At 45.5% G+C, this 16,183-nt stretch overlaps 1 protein-coding gene across 1 annotated transcript in view; it reads left to right on the plus strand.

Annotated features, from left to right (window-relative positions):
* Positions 1–2,410: 2,410 nt before the first annotated feature.
* Positions 2,411–16,183, plus strand: part of LOC146544856 (uncharacterized) — a 75,812-nt gene continuing 62,039 nt past the window's right edge. The window contains exon 1 of the mRNA XM_085218783.1: positions 2,411–4,037. Within this exon, the coding sequence (XP_085074909.1) occupies positions 2,606–3,646 (1,041 nt within the window). The 5' untranslated portion in view covers positions 2,411–2,605 and the 3' untranslated portion in view covers positions 3,647–4,037. The remainder of the gene's footprint in view (positions 4,038–16,183) is intronic.

Genomic DNA, 16,183 nt, shown 5'->3' on the forward strand with positions numbered 1-16,183 from the left:
CAGCGGGTACACATAGGTGGGTAGCCAGGCAAAAAAAAAAGGAGCCCTGCCCATGGCAAAGCAAAGCCATTTGGAATCCCTCCAGCGACGTGAAAAATCAAGGTCAGTGGAAGTGCGCAGGGATAAAGCAATCAAGGAGCTGGTTCTAGCTGGGGGGGTGGGAGAGATGAGCCTTATCTTTAAGTAAACCACTTCACCTCTCTGTTTCTGGGCCTGCCTCATCCTTGTAGGTTCCGGGGTTATGTTCCACTGCCCGGGTACGTGCAGCACCAAGCACCGCTGCTCTCAGTGAACAAACATCATATTGGAAAAGGATGAGGATATTTCAAGAGCTGCATTTGAATTTAGGGATGGTGCTTAATATTTGGCCTTTGAATGAGGGAGTGTTACCCTCTCTTTACAAGCTTACCCCTCTGAAAACAGGGTTAGGGAAGGAGATTTCTTACTCTTCTTATCCTGGAGATGGCCCTGACTCTGCAAAGCTGTTCTAAAAGCAGATCAGAATCAACTGCCTGCACAGGAGACATTCGCTTTATTTTTCAGCTCTCAGTCCTTTCATTTTGGAAAGGCATGTTCGTAAACTACAAAAGCAAATTATCCCTCCACCAGCACAGATCCAGCCCTGACCTTTCCACAGCATAATTAAAATTTCAGAGCGCTTTGCCAGATCACCATATGTCTAAAATTGTTCCTTTCATTTCTAACCCACTTTCTGCCAGCACTAACGTGTAAGGAATTGGTGGTCGCAGCTCACAATAAAAACCTGCTCATTTCTGTGCGATAAAACCCTGATTTTGAGGGACCTGCAGCTTGAGCCCAACAGACATCACACAGCATATGAGTCACTCTTGAATTTAGCATGCTTGTCCACCTGCAGTTTGCAGCTTTCTTAAACTTCTGTGCACGAAATCTTCTCATTTGTTATTCCCTGAAACTCCATCTTGTCCTCATGGACCACAGCAAAGCATCACTGCTAGGAGTACTTAATGTGTGACATCCAACAGAGGAGATGTGCTGTGTTCTTTGTTGCTATTTATCCCATCTATGCCGGCATCCCAGCTCTGCTGCTTCCCTCCTAAGCAGGAAAAGAAGATGTGGCTGTGGTTGGGTGATAGCTGGCTACACAGACCAGGAACACTCGTAAAACAGGCAATGAGGTGTTGGAGAAGTACTCCTATTAATGAAGACAGCCGAGTTTTCACATTTCTTGGGAAAGTGGTGCTTGGTAGCACTGTGTGGGGTGTCAGGAGGAGGTGCAGCTTACAAACACGTGTATGAATGGCATCAGCTAGGGATAAAAACTTGCAGATGTTTTTCCATCGAGGCAAAGGGCAGTCTGCAGGAGGGTCTGCTTTCATGCCAGGAGAGCTCGGTGCTTCTCTCTCGGTCATTTGCTAAATGAAGAGATTTGGATGTGATGTTAAAACTCTTGAATGCTCACATTAGCCTCTTTCTGTGACAGCAGTAATGATGTTAACCTTAAATCCCTGCCTCTCAAACGACACAATTACACTGTATGCCCTGCAATAAAGCCTCATTTAAGAGAAGTATATTACACCGCTATACTTCTACTCCCACTTCTAACAAACTACAGCGGAGAAAAAAAGCACTTGACATGTGCAGCAAAACGCTCAAACTGGCAGTTGACACCATCTCAGTACAAGCATTGTTATTTCTTCACTAAATTCAGACGGACTCAGAGAATCTACAATCTTGCTGCAGCTGGACAGTGTTTATAGACATATGGCAGAGGATGGCTTTCAAAGGAATTTAAATATTGCAGGGAGTGGTTTTATATTCCAGGGCCCCAGGTCTGCTTTGTGATAGCGGTTTACTTCCACTGTTGCTCAAGAAAGGAGCTCTCTGTTCAGATGGAAACGCAGAAGGTGCAAAGCGAACAAATAAAATGAGAAATTTTCCATCCCTGGCACAGCGGAGGAATAGGAAGCAGCATGGCAGCCAAAGAGACGAGAAACAGGAGATACACGACCCGAACAAATCACTCACAAAACGCTGCTTTACATCCCCTGAGTTAATGAACATAAATTAACACCCGGTAAGATGACTGTGCTCACGAGATAAAATTTTGCCTTCCACGAATACCCTCTAAAATGGGCTTAAAATTCTTTCCATAAACATTTCTAGCCACTAATCTAACAGGCTGGAATGTTTTCAAAAGCAAACACAGCTGAAGGAAATTCACTGCTTTTATTCACATATAAGTGAGTATTTGCAGGTTTTTAAAGGTATTCCCTGAGGTCAGTGGTGAGTAAATAAACTCATTTCGTAAACAGCTGTGGAGTGCTGGGCACTGTGGTCTTTGCGTGAAGCTATCTGTCTACCAAATGGTCTGAGATGACACAACACGGCTGTACCAGCTGACTTATTGTAACTCTGTTGGCTCAGTGAGCTGGAGCAAGTCTGCTTTTAAACAATGGGCTCTACACAACTCGAACAGCCAAAGCAGCTCCACCAGAAATCCCTTCGGCAGCAAGGTGTGACCCTGTAAAACTCCGCATTGGAAGTTTAGGCTGTGATTTTAAAAGGAAAAAAAGCTGAGATCTTCATATAACTGCCCCCAGTTTAGTGCTGGCCCTGAGGAAAGATGGCAGCACACTGGGCAAGCTGCAGCACTGCCACAATAGGAAATATTACCTCGGTTGTTTTCTCTGGAAGCACACTTGCAAAGCAGCAAAGCAGGATGATTGCATATGGACCTGCAGCCTATAGAAGCCATCGTGCCCAAATCCACCAGCTCAGTTTTTGCCTCAGTTCTGTTAGAACACTAATTGTCAAGAACGCACAGCTGCCAAAAGACCGTCCACACTCAAATTCCCACCTCTTTCATCATCATCATCATCATCATCATCAGCCACCTGATGCTTTCTGCCGCAAAACCCAGACCTCGGCTGAGGAGCTCTCATGGCAAGAGGAAGGTGGGGAAACCGATTTGGATATCTCATTTCCTTCGCCGAGATTAAATGCCTGGGAGGGCTCCAGGATTTGCTGGAAACTCCGAGCGGGCACCGCTTCCAGAACAAATTCCTCCGATATTAACCGCTGGCGAGCGCGGCACCGCTACGATCCGCCAGCTCCGCATGGAGCCGGGGGAGGAACGCGGAACACCGGCCCCATAGCCGTGACACCTGCCGGCCCCCCGCAGCTCACAGCCGGCTACTGGCAGGGCTGCCCCGGCCTCCTCCTCCGCGCCCCCCCGCAGGAGGCGACCTCGGCCCGAGCGGCACCGCAGCGCAGCTCAGCGCCCCCGCCCTGCCAGCGAGGTGACTCCCGCCCGCCGCCTCTAGTCATGCACCCTCCCCCGCTCTGCGTGACAGGATCCTCCGCACCCATCCGATTGGACAACGCCCGGCAGTCCGTAAAAGCGGCTCTCGGTGCCGATTGGTCGAGGAGACAGGCCGAGCCACAGCGCCCGCCCCCGCGAGGCTCCCTCCAACCCTCCCCGGCACTTCGCGGCAGTGTCCTCAGAAGACTCATTGGGCCGAAGGGGCCGCTCCGGCGCGGGGGCCGAGCCGCGCTCCCATTGGATGTTCCCCGCGTCGATCCGCCTGGTTGTGGAGTCTCATTGGCCGGTGGGGCGGGGCGGGGGCGGGGCGGGGCGGCCCCCGCGGGCCCGCCCCGTGACTAACTCCCGTGTGTGAGTCACGGCGCGCGGCCCGTCAGCGCCGTTAAATGCCGTGTGCGGACGGGCGGCGCCGCCTCCGTCGCTCCCCGAGCCGCCCCGCTCCCCTCCCGCGGTACGCGGCCGGCGGGCCGCGCCTGTCACCGTGTCACATCCTCCCCTCCGGCTGCGGCTGCAACTTCCCCCCCCCGGCTCCGACGCTCGGGCCCCCGCAGCGGCATGGGATAGAGCGAAGCCTCCTCGGCCGCCGCGCGCTGCTGTCTAAGCGCTAACGTAACCCCGAGCCCCTCTCGCCTCCCCGCTGGAAAAGCCCTCCGTGCCGAGCGGGCGCCCCTCGCCCCGCCGCGCCGCCCCACAGCGCTCCTCAGCGGCCCTCGCGGCGGAGCCCCCGGAGCGGGTGAGTGCGGGCGGGGGCGGGGGGCGGCGTGCGGCTCGGGCGATCTCCTTGCCACCCCTCGGGGCTGCTCTCGGGCTGACTTTCCTCCGGGCGCGAAGCCCGAGCGATAAAAAAATCACCGTCGCCGCTATCGATCGTTGCGGGTGTATTTTTAGAAAGGTGGACGCGTTGTGGTCGCTGGAATCGAAGGGGGACGCGGGACGCTCCGCGCCGTGTCCCTGCGTGCCGCAGCTCGGCGCTCCCCGCACCTCGGGGAGCTGGAAGATGCGGGAATATCCGCTGAACTTGGGTTACAGGAGGGGCCGGCGTCGCTCCGAGGGTCCTGCGAGTGAAGTTTCTTTGCTTTTGTAAGGCGAGCGCTTGTGTGAGCAAGGGGCAGCAAAGCTCGGCTTCGGTTAGCAGCTTCTGAAGTGACAGGTCGGTCACCTGGTAGAGAAAATGAAGTTTTAAACAGATCTTGGCTTGCTTGTGTCTGTGAAGAGGGGAGCAAACAGAAATCCCGTCAGAGGCGATAGGAGAGCTGCACAGAAGCCGGCCCAAGCTTAGGTGCCGGGCAGCAAGCACCCTGCCCATAACTCCTACACCTTCTGACGGATCTGGCTCCTTACAGCTGCACGGAGCAGGCCTGCTCCTCCTCTGGCACTGCTTCGGCACCATTAGCTTTCATGGAGCAGGTTCGCGTTAATGTGAGAAGTAATCAGGAAACCCACGTTTTCATGAGCCCCTCCATCAGAGCTCCTCACTCCTATTCCTCCTCTCCTCAGCCCCAGTTGTGCCAGCTATGCTCAGGCTGCATGGTACGTCACTGCACGAGTCCTCCCTGTCACACTGGTGTGACCACTTGTGTGCTGCGCGCCAACCCGGTGATGGAGTGGCAGCTGGGTAGTTGTTGTGGGTTGTTTCTTTTTAGTTCTTTTCCTTCCCTTGAAAAAAAAGAAAAAAACAGACTTTATTGTATAACTCTTTCTTTTGGGTTGTGAAGAAGATTTCTGAGGATTTCATGTAACACTGCTCTGTTAAGTGACTGTACCAAAAATAACCATTGAAGACCTTTGTGCTACCAATGAAACAAGCAAGTAAGTTTTCTGTGTGTTCAGCTTTCACTCGTTGCCATGGAAAGAAAAAAAAAAAAAAAAAGGTTGCTGCAAAAGTCGTTATCTTGTCCTGAAATTCCTCTGTGCCTGAGGCAATCCATACCTACACGAGGTCTTCAAGCTGTGTGATTTTATTCTTGCTTTTTTTCCCCCCTCCAAAAAGCCCCTTAACTTGTTGATATCGTCACCAGCAGGATCAGGACCTTGGTTGTTTTCCTTCAAAGCGGTTGGTAGTGGCTTGGATGTGATGTTAAGGGAGATAATATTATCTGGAGTGTCTACAGCTCACATCCACCGTCTCGGTACAATCTCAGAAGAAAGCTCCACACAGTCTGTAAAGAGAAAATGTCTAACAAAGCAGAACTATCTTCTGCCTTTACGTTCTTGTTTATGAATCTCTTGAAAGAACAGTTGATACTCTGAGTGAGGCACAGTTCTTTCGTGTTTATTTCATGTTCTCAGTTCCCTGTATGACTGTGTTCATTGCTGAGCTATTGTGTCACTGATTGAGATGTTATTGTAATTAACATTAATTATGCAAACTAGATTGTTTTTAGAGGCTCTCCAACTCTGTATTGATACTGACAACTTGTTTGTCTGTTAAGCAAAAATCCACACATTTTCATCCTTCTCAGCGGAAATAGACCAATCGGTTCCAAATTAATATACACAAAACCACTGCAAAATTAAGCTCCTGTAACTAAAGCACATTAATTCCTGATAGAGGTGGTGAATATACTTTGATCTGCAATATCAAGGCAGGCTGAACGGGGGTAGCAAGAAAGGGGATTCAGTGAAGCCATGTGGGGAGGGTGTTCACCCTGCAGACCTCCACTGCGTTCGTTCCCAATAGTACTGGGTTAATTGGGCCAAATTCTGCAGCTCCTAATTGAGCAAAACTCTCACTGAAGTGTACTAGAGCTGTCTGCTTGGCTATGGACTGCTGAATTGGTTCAAGACATATATAAAAGTGACAGCTTACTTCATTAATTGCTTAGGACGTTTTGGATTTTAGACTTGGGTATCTTAATTTATTTGGATTTAAAGAGTGCTTGAGTTTTTTTTAAAGAAAAACCTGTTTTAAAAAAGGCTGACTAATATTTACTTATAAAATATTCCCTATAGCAAAGGTAATACTTTAAAATACGTTTTTGTATGTTAATTATAGTGACACTCACAAGAGTCTTTGTCTGATTCTGAATCACCCCACTGAAACCCTACTGGGCAAAATCTCTCCCTAGAAGTAATAATTGTTGCAATATTAATTTGTTATATTGTTGTCTATTCTCAAGAAGTTTAAAAAAAAAAAAAAAAAAATGAGGGATGGGGAGAAGAGTTTAAATAAGAACTTGTCATCACGATATCAACTCTGGAAACGTGCAGGCTCACAGATTATTCCCTGTCTTAAAAACTAAATCCCTCTGATTTCCCATTTAAATAGCAAAATTGGTTTGCAGTTTGCTTTGGGTAATGAAAGGGGTTTTTTCTGCTTCTCCTTTTGGTGCAGTGGTCCTCTGGAAAGTTAGAAACAGAGCCCTGTGGCTCAGCAAAGTCAAGGGTGTATAATTATAGGGGAAGGCTCCCTAGCATCAGTGAATTAGCATTAGCAGCTGAGTGAGTTTAAGCTGTAGAGATGGTATTATGGAAATCAATAAAATGCTGGTTTCTCTTTCTTATTGCAGATTCCATGCTGAAAGGGAAAGATGCTGTTTGTTTGTGTGCTTCTCATGTAAGCCTGCCAAACGGTAGTTGACTTGGAAAGACAGGTTGTTTTTGGATCAGGGGATGAGTTGCACATATGTATTTATTTTAATCACCTCCTTTAAATTTTGTTTCATTAGACAATCTTCTAGAAATCACACTAACATCCTGGCCTGCAAGAACCTTCAAGTGTGTCTGTTTGCTGGCAGAAGCGAGAGTGAAGGTCGCTTATTATGACATGCTGGTGTGACAGTGTTTGTTGTAGCTCAAATGCTACACGTTCCTTACATTCCTGTTTCTGCTTTAAATTAAATTAACTCGAGGGTTTGGAGGGTTCTGGTGAAAAGCGCTGTAACCCACAGCAGAAATAAAAGAGAAATAGCGACCTTAGCTGTTGTCAGAGATGTGAGTCAGAAGGACTGATATTAATCACTGTAAGATCTGTAATGTGCATTGGCTTTTATTTCTTTGTCTCAAAGCTTCTCCTGTTTTTATACTAGGGAGGCAAGCAACCGGATCATTCATCACACTGAGCACTGAGAGAGAGAGAGAGAAATGACAAATCAGCGCTCTCATGTTGAGCACTGTGTAACACGTATGATGCATGTAGTTCTGATGATCTGTATAAAACATCTTAATTGTGAGGAACAGCACTAATTCAAGGGCTTTATGGTGGGTTTTTTGATACACTGAGGGCTCTGAGGGAGCCTGGGGAGCCTGACTGCCTTAGTGGTGGATAGCATGAGCAGTGATAACCGCGGGCTCCATGGACCTCAGGAGGTTCATGCAATGAGATTCCTTCTTGTGACACGTGAGTGGTGTACGTGTGGAGCTCAGGCACGGTGAGGTGTGCAAAGCATGTTCTTGTATGAACAGATACTTCAAAATGACAGATGTATGATTCAGGCAACAGTAAAGGTCAGTGACTTGAGAAATTAGTACTATGCATCATATTGACATTTCAGAGGGAATTCTGATGGGGGTGTGGTTCCAGCAAATGCAAACTGGTGAGTCCGACCATACAGATAAAATAGACAGGCTGTCCCTTATCTCATTGCTCATCCAAACCTTTTTACAGACAAACAGGCAAAACTATGTTTATAGCATTCTTCCTGCGCTTCGTTGTTCCTGCTAATCTCTATTAAAATAGAGCTGGTGAGGGCCAGCATGGTGCTCCTGGTGCTCAGCTGTGGTTCAGAAATGGCATTCTGCTTTCTAGTGACTATAAGCAGGAGAAGTATTTGCCTGAGTTATGCTCTACAGCATCTCCTATCTTTGGCATTTCTGTGGGTATCCAGTGAAGGACAGCTGAAGAACACAGAAATGAATAAAACAGGGAAGAATAGATCTCATCTAAACCTGAACAGAACTTTCTTGGTTCCTACTATGTGAAACAGGGGTTCCAAGAAACATCAAAGGTGCTGCTTTTTTTAACCATAAAGCTGCAGTAGTAAAGTGGCTTCAACAGAGTGGCTTCAAGATAGAGAAGGAATTGCATGTGCTGTCTTTATGAAAGCTGTTACTAATGTGGTTAAAGCATCAGTTCTGAGAACAAGGCTGTTGAGATCTTGGATTCTTCTTCTTTAAAAATTAGCTTTCTAGGTTTGTATATTTGCTGCAAGGGAAAAACATAACCGGTTGTTGGGTTATCCAAATTCAACATTCTCATTAAAAAAGTATGCACACTGAATTCAAGTCAACAAAAACCAGATATTCACATGGGTGTCATTTTTTACCTCTGGTTATCTGTTTGTTTGTTTGTTTCATTTCTTCTAAGTATCTTTTCCTCAGCTGCTTTCCTTCTTTCTCCTGCTGAATTCCTTTTCAAGTGTTTCTCATCCACTCTGCTTCTTTGTAGCCATTTTCTCCCAGTTATTCTTCCTAGTCTTCAATATAAGATCTGCTGTTTGCTTATAGAAGCACACTAGTAACTGAATAATGCTGCTCTGTGCAGGTTAGTAATAAACAGCAGTGGTTCCTTCTTTAAAGAGCTTCCAGTGGGAATGTGAAGTGTGGGGGACTGGCATGCAGCTCCTGTTTTTCATGGCCTGCACTTCATGTTTTGGTGTGGAGGGTGGTTGCGCCGCTCTCATGCAGCATTAAGGTGCGTGTTGAGGTGTGGGACACCGGTGTGCTCTGGGCAAGAAAGAGGTTGGCCACTACTGACCCTTAGTCCGAAAGAAAAACATGAAGGGAGAGCCTGTTGGATACGTGACATGACTTGTTGCAGTTATCCAGGAGTCAGGGAGAGAGCCAGGAATAATACCCGGGCATCATCACCTTCAGACACGTGTCCTGTGCTGTACTAAAGCAGGTTTTTTTGCCTTTACAGAGCTCACTATTCTTTTTCTTGTAGTTCTGCTTGTATTTATTTGGCTGTTTTCTCTGTTTTAGTCCTTTCTCATCCCTAATGCGGTCATATATATTGGATATACCTCCTAGATATACCTCCTAGACTGCATGCCAGGGATGTTATTAAGCGTTGGTGGGTTTTCCCTTACCTTGTGCTGAAACATCTGGCCCTTGCCAAAGAAGTTGAGGTCAGAATCGTGGCCCCTTGAGTATCACACACCAAAAAAAAATAAAAAAAAGGAATGTGTTGAAGGTAGCCAAGGTTTAAGAACAAACAAACAAGATTAGTGAAGTTAAAAAGGTAATATTTGGCTTGTGATGCAACACAAGAACTAAGCTATAAAGCGAGGTAGGTGTCCTGTGATGTAGAGGTAAAAGGTGAAGCCTTTTTAAAAGAATCTTTAAACTGTTAAACCTCAAGCTGGCTTGAGGGGTTTAGAAAGCTTTTCTTCCTATGGCAGGGAATGTACCTGTTAGTGAAGTTTGTGATCAGAGCTGAATCTCTAAGCTTCGTGGTGGTTGTCTGATATCAAGAACCAAAGTGAGAGGTCACAGCTAGATCCACAATGAGAAAGTATTCAGTAGTGAAGCATCCTTCCAGCATTCTGCCAGAACTAGAAACTCCCCACTTGCCTTTGGTTTTTGAATATTTTGATTTATTTTACCTATTCTCAGGTATTTCAGAGCAAATTGTAGGGAAAAGCAGCTCGTCTTTTCAGACTTGCACATTTCTGTGGCTTTCCTACCTTGGAAAGTTCAAAAGAAAAAAAAAAAACTCTTGGGTATATTCTATTTCTTCCTCCCCCCCGCATTCAAAATGACATAATCTTCTCTTGTTCGGAATAAGAACTGTGGTAATTCATTTCCTTTGCTGTGGTAATACATTGCCCAAATGTCCTGGTAGCATAATTTGATTGTGTTGCTTGGACAGCTATCGTATCGCTCCTATAAAACAACAGTGTTTGAAATCTTATAATCCAAGAAATCCAAACTAAAGTGCTTACAACAGTGACTAATTGCATGCTAGCGTGTATTACTGTATCTTCCTGAGTTATGCCCCTCACTGGCCAAGGCAGACTTGCAGATGAGCTCTCAACATGTAATTTAACAAGAGGATAGTGTTCTGAGTTTAAATTGCTTGTTGCTTTTTTTTTTTTTTTTTTTTTTTTTTTTCCCCCTAACCTTCTTCTTTCCCCAGTTCAGGCTTCAGACCTCCCCATTTGTTTTATGGGAAAGCTACAGAGCTGGTTTCTTCCTAGAACTGTTGCAGTATGAATGAGCAAAGTGTGCAGGTCTTCTTTCAGGAGCTATAAAAGCAGCCTGTGCTCCTTATCCAAGAAGAGTTAAGAATCCATTTCTGCTTTTTTTTTTTTTTTTTTAATCTCTTGTTTTTGGTTTTGTTCTGTTTTCTTTCCCTTTTCATCCCTTCTTCCTCACCTATACTCCAATTCTAAGGGGCCTGGAACAACCACCCAATCTATTTTACATCTTTCCATCTGGGGAGCAGGGAGAGGTCTGCATTGCAATATTCTCCCTAGCCCCTTTGGCCATCATTAGGTTGAATTTCTTCAACCAGAGGAAAAATATCCTGTTTGAACGCTTTTTCTTTGTTTTAATGAGGTATTAGGGAAAAGTCTTGTTTACAGAGAGGAAATAGTATAGGTGAATGTATCTTTAGGAAAGGGTCACCACCGCAGGAGTGCTGTTAAGAAAAGCTGCCAGATCTGTCATCGGAGGCTCCTGTGAGATGAAGAAGTCTGTATACCCTGCATGTGTATGTGTATTTTTGATGGTTATGCTGGATTTTTGCCATACCACAGAACTGATTAGAATAATTTATAATAAAAAGGGGGTATGGATTTCAGAAATGGATATTATGGTAGGGGAAAGAGGGAAGTGGAGGCAGGGTGGCCAAATCTGAGATATATATATATTCCTGTTCAGTGAATGTATCCTAAAGCATAGATTTCTCTTTTGCTCTCTGTAGGAAGTTAGTACTGTCCTCAGTTATGCCATCAGAGATGACTGCTGTGTGCTTGGCTAAATACACATGACGTGCTTATACCTTACTGTTTACTTTGAGTCGGACTCGGGTTATCCCAGGCACTTCCCAGATGCAGATGGATAACCTCTACTTCCAGTACTTCACAAGTCAGAGACAGGCTAGAAGAAGGTACATAGGTGGGAATTCTCAGATTGCTGAGATAGAGAACAAGATTGAAAGGAGCCAGGACCCTTGAGAGGAGTATGAGTGAGTGGCAAATATGTGCAGATGGAGCAAGGATTCATGCAAGGGGCTCCATGAAAGAAGTGGGCACCATGCAAACGAGCGTTCTGACTGCTGAGCTTTCAGTCCAGTCTGCCTTTATCAGCCAACTAGGCCTAGTAAGTTTGTGTATTTTGCTCCCTGGTGTGTCCAGAAAGAAAAGAGATACTTTGCTTTGCTTCAGCATTGTAAGTCAGTCCCTGGTCAGTTCAGAACTCCTGACATCTGATCCATCTCTTGGACACCTTCTCCATGAATGGAGATATGATGGCTGATCACGCATGATATGATGGCTGTGTAAGTGGAGTTATTTGGTCATCTTCTGTATGAAGAAATGCTGTGAAAAGGAGAAAGCAGTGGATTGAGGCACATGAGGTGAGTGTACAAAATGAGACTAGACAAGGCCGGCAGGAAGTCTTTGGGGGGTTTTGTGCATGTATTCCTTTGGGCAGGAAGTGTTGTTATCCTAAATTCAGTTTTTGCTGCTGTTAAGGCCCCTGAAAATGTCTGTTATACAAAAGAGAAAACAAAAAGAAAATGTTTTCTCTTCAGTTATCCTGGCATTGCTTATGTGATTGTGAATTGTTCCTCCTCCATCTGGAAGGATGGGATGCAGAGCTCTTTTCTAAGGAGGTATCTAATGCAAAACCCGGTAGCAGCCAGCAATTGGCATGACAAAAGGGTTACAGCTAGAGGCTGGCATTCTTCCCATCCATCTTGCCACTGGAAACATAATGCTTTGCAGTGTGCTTGTTCTTCAGGCGCTGCCGTGCGGAGCCAGTCCCTGGGATGTGTAACCGAGCAGTTGCATGTCGTTTGCTTTTGTTTGTGGTGCCTCCTTAGTGGCACGAGAATGGGAAGTGGGACTGAATGCAGTGGACTGTTTTTCTTTAGTAGAGTGCAACATGAAGTGGATGAGGACAGTGAGGTTCTTGTGGAGTGTCCTCTGGCATGGGAAGATGAGCAGCAAGGTGTCTAACACAGACAGTAAAGCGTCAAGTGCGGCAGGAGAGCTTGCTTTGTTTCTTGCATGCTTGTTTTGTTTCTTGCATGCTTTGTGCAGGACAAGGTAAAACTTAGAAGTATGGAGTGCACTTGTTTTTTGATTTTAAAAATATTGTAGATTTTGTTCATGTAAGCTGGCTGTATTCTGTATATTCTGTCCTCCACTTGATTTGCAAGGCCACAAAGGCCTGGCTCAATTCACTTAGTATCAAGTGGTTCCTGTGATGTCAAGATTATATTGCCCACCTTTATGTAAATAGGTATATAACATGGTGTCAGAATAAGCAGTAGAAAGGAGATCTCCTAAATTGTTATCTTTTTCTATTGCTGAGTTTTGACAGGAGTTGTGCTCATCTTCCAGCAGTGCCCAGCTCCGATGTGCCTTTCAAACCTTCACATAGAAGCTGGATGTCTTTTTGCTGGAGCTCCTGAGGCACTCCTGAAATAAATCAGATGCGTTCCCGTGGGATTGGATATGTATTCACGTCTTCCCTCTTTTGAAGGAAGCTTGGAGATGAGACAGAAGAGAGTCCAGGATACTCTGTCTCTCCCCTGGGGCCTTGAGTGCTTTTAAAGAGTTGCTGCTTGGACCAGTCTGCAGTGCTGAGGTTGGTGCCTTTTTCTCCCTGGGATCTCTATGTACAGGGGGAGCCCTCCTGTTCCCCTTCTCTGCTCTGTGTTTTAACCAGTGTTTGCTCCTCCTTTCTACATGATGAATCTGTGACTCTTCTTAATACCTCCTTTCTGCTTCTTTGTGATAGATGGATGTGAGGTGCAGCCCTGCTCCTGGTGTCTCTTAGCTGACTCTAGACAGTGACACACTGAGGTCAGAGGAATACTGGCCTTTTCCCTGATGTATTTTGGGTTTGAGGGAGAAGGGAGATGGCTGGTAGAATCTGCAGGCTTCCTGTGGCAGAATTCCTTCTCTGAGCTGAGGATGGCTGTGCCCACTTCCTTGTGTTGTGGCAGTCAGTAGGGACTGTGAAGTCTTGTGCTGCTAAGGAAAGACCCGATCTTTCTGCTTCCTCCAAAGGGCTTTAGGCCGAACGGCATGGAGCTGGGATGTGGAATGGTGTCCTGGAAAGCCAGGCCTTTCAGAAGGAAGCACTACTGCACACTAGTGCTGTTTTGTACGCCGTACCTTTGGAGGGCTTTTCTCTTACTGCGTCCCAAGCATCCTCTTTTATCTTTCCCCCGATAACTTATATCCCACTGAGGACCCTTCGGGCAGAGATACTTTGTTCCTTTCTTTAGCTTCGTGATTGCTGTTTATACTGGAGTGTAATAAACACAGTTAGCATTTCTGGCTTGTTTCAGGATGTGTGCTTGTGTGTGAAAAAGATTTAGATACATTAACTCTGTCTTTCTTACCTGTATCTGAGACACTATCTACTTAGGACTTTTCGTGATACATAAGAGCTATGGAAAGGCAATAAAGCTCCCAGTGCTCTTGGAAACATTACAGTAGCACTGAGTTGGACAAACAATATAGCAATAATAAGGATAAGAGGGTAAACTACATTGTCTTTAAAAACTGGCTTCTGCTCATGCAGAGCAGAGTCAGAAGGTGAAGGCTGCTCTCGTTGCACACTTCACCTGCAGTGTGTGTCCAGTTGCAGCATGCTGAACGTATGCAGATCTGGTTCTAGGCTCAAAATCTGGGGATTCCCAAGGCAAAAGAACTGGGTTTGCCTGTGTCCTTGCTCAGTATGCTGAGCCAGTACATTTTTCTTCGGTAATGTGCTCAGAGTCTTCCAGCCTGAGTCAGCTGTGTGTACTGCCACATGCTTGAGAGTTTGAAAAGCAGAATCTCATGGCCTGAATTCCTCCTTAGGCTTCTGTGCTTGAAGGCCAGGAGTCAGCTGGAAGGAAATAAAAGATACAGGGATGTGCATGCAATTTATGGTGCGTAACCTGGCTTATCCTCTGTCAGGTTGCTATATAAGCATGTTGGAAGCTTTTTTTTTTTTTTTTTTTGGGGGGGGGAGGGGGGAGGGGAGTTGTTTTTGTTTTCCTCCTTCCTTTAAAGTTTGGGACTTCTGTTGCAATCTTGGCCTGGAAGAACTGGGTAATGCTTTGTTAACTTTCAACAGCAGATGCATCAGGTGTTGATGCTTGAGCTCTGAAGGTGCTTTGCTGTGTTCCTAGTGCACTTGTCTGTGGAGGAACTGAGCCTCTGGGGGCTTGTTCATGGACATTAAGAGTCTGATCTCTCACTATGTGTGCCATGGTAATCTCTGACTATCATCCTCTCCCCATTTGGAAGATGATAATGGGAGATGCATCAGCTCGAGTAATTTCTGTTTGAAGATATTAAGCTCTGTGAATACTGAAGAATGTTGTATCTGAAGCTTTTGAGTTCTGCCCATGATGCAGTGCCACTCACAGAATTTGTTTCAACTACAGGGCCAGTTTAAATGGAGCTATTAAATGTATGTTGCCGTTCCTTGTACATCAAAAAGTGAAGTTCAATGAATGCGTTGTCACGGGGCACTGCAGTGAGATAAGGACTCCTCATAGCATTGCAATAAATAGCAATGCCATTAAAAGAAAAAAGACTTTTTTGTCTATAAATGTAATTGGAAAAGCCAGAAGTCTTGAGTGGAAATTTTTAGTATGCTGAGCAAATTTCTGTGTGCAGAGGGTGTCTGAGACTTTGCTGCATGAGCCACATAGATGTGGGATATGATACCAGGTAAGCAATGATATTTGGTTTCTAGTCCAGGAAGGGAAATTAGTGCCTTATTGCTGGACAGCTTTACAAGGAGTGGCACTTGTCCTTAGAAGACAGGAGTGGACAATGGAGATGTATTTGACAGATGTTGACTTTAAGCTGTGCGAGAAGGTTTGAAATGTTGCTGTGAACAGAGAAGCTGCTTTCCACATTTGCAGATCATATGGACTAGGTGTGGAAAAGACCATCCCCATCACTGAGTTTTGTAACAAAGCCACTACATTTGAGTTTCCTCATCCCCAGAATATGGCTCCAACCTGCAGTATGTAAAGAGTTTTAAGGGGAATAATGCAAAACATTGACACTGCTTTACTTTTGAGAACTATAAACTTCATATTGCTGTGGTCTCAGTGCTAGTTAGCAGGGCACTGAGATCTGCCCATCCACAGCAATTCTGTTGGAAATGTCTCATCTGCAGGAGCCTTTCTTTGCTCTTCAGAGTAAAATGCAATGGGGCATCTGGAGAAGTCTGTTCTATGGCAGAAATTAACTATAAATATATAACTGAGGATTTTTGATCATTAGGCTTAAACTGATTATTTCCTACCATTTGTGGGACTCACTGTTAAATAAAATAAAATAAAATAAACCTCTACTTTTTCTACCTCTGCATGAAAGGTGTCAGCTTAGTAAGGAGATGTCGTTCTATGGGTAAGGTGCAGAAGTAATAATGCAGGAGGAGCAATGGGGGGGAGGGGAAGGAACAGCTTCCTGTTCTATGATGTTTCTGTTTTGTTGTTTTTCTTCTTCCTAATTACATGGAGTTGGAGGAATGAGCTGGTAGGATATGAGTATTGCCAGCTGGTGAATAAGAGCTGTGGTCATGGGTGTCATGCAAGCAAGAAGCTGTGGAGAACTGGGATGTGTTGGAAGGAAAAGCAAGAATAATTCAGGCTAGAACATGGCTTTCTCAGATAGAATGCAAATACAGAGAATGTCTACAAAGCCAGTGCTCAAAGCAGGGATTCTATTCCTTGTTCCAGTTAAACCAATA

The sequence above is a fragment of the Meleagris gallopavo genome, chromosome 2 (genome assembly GCF_905368555.1).
Source record: "Meleagris gallopavo chromosome 2, MGAL_WU_HG_1.1, whole genome shotgun sequence".
Lineage (NCBI taxonomy): Eukaryota > Metazoa > Chordata > Aves > Galliformes > Phasianidae > Meleagris > Meleagris gallopavo.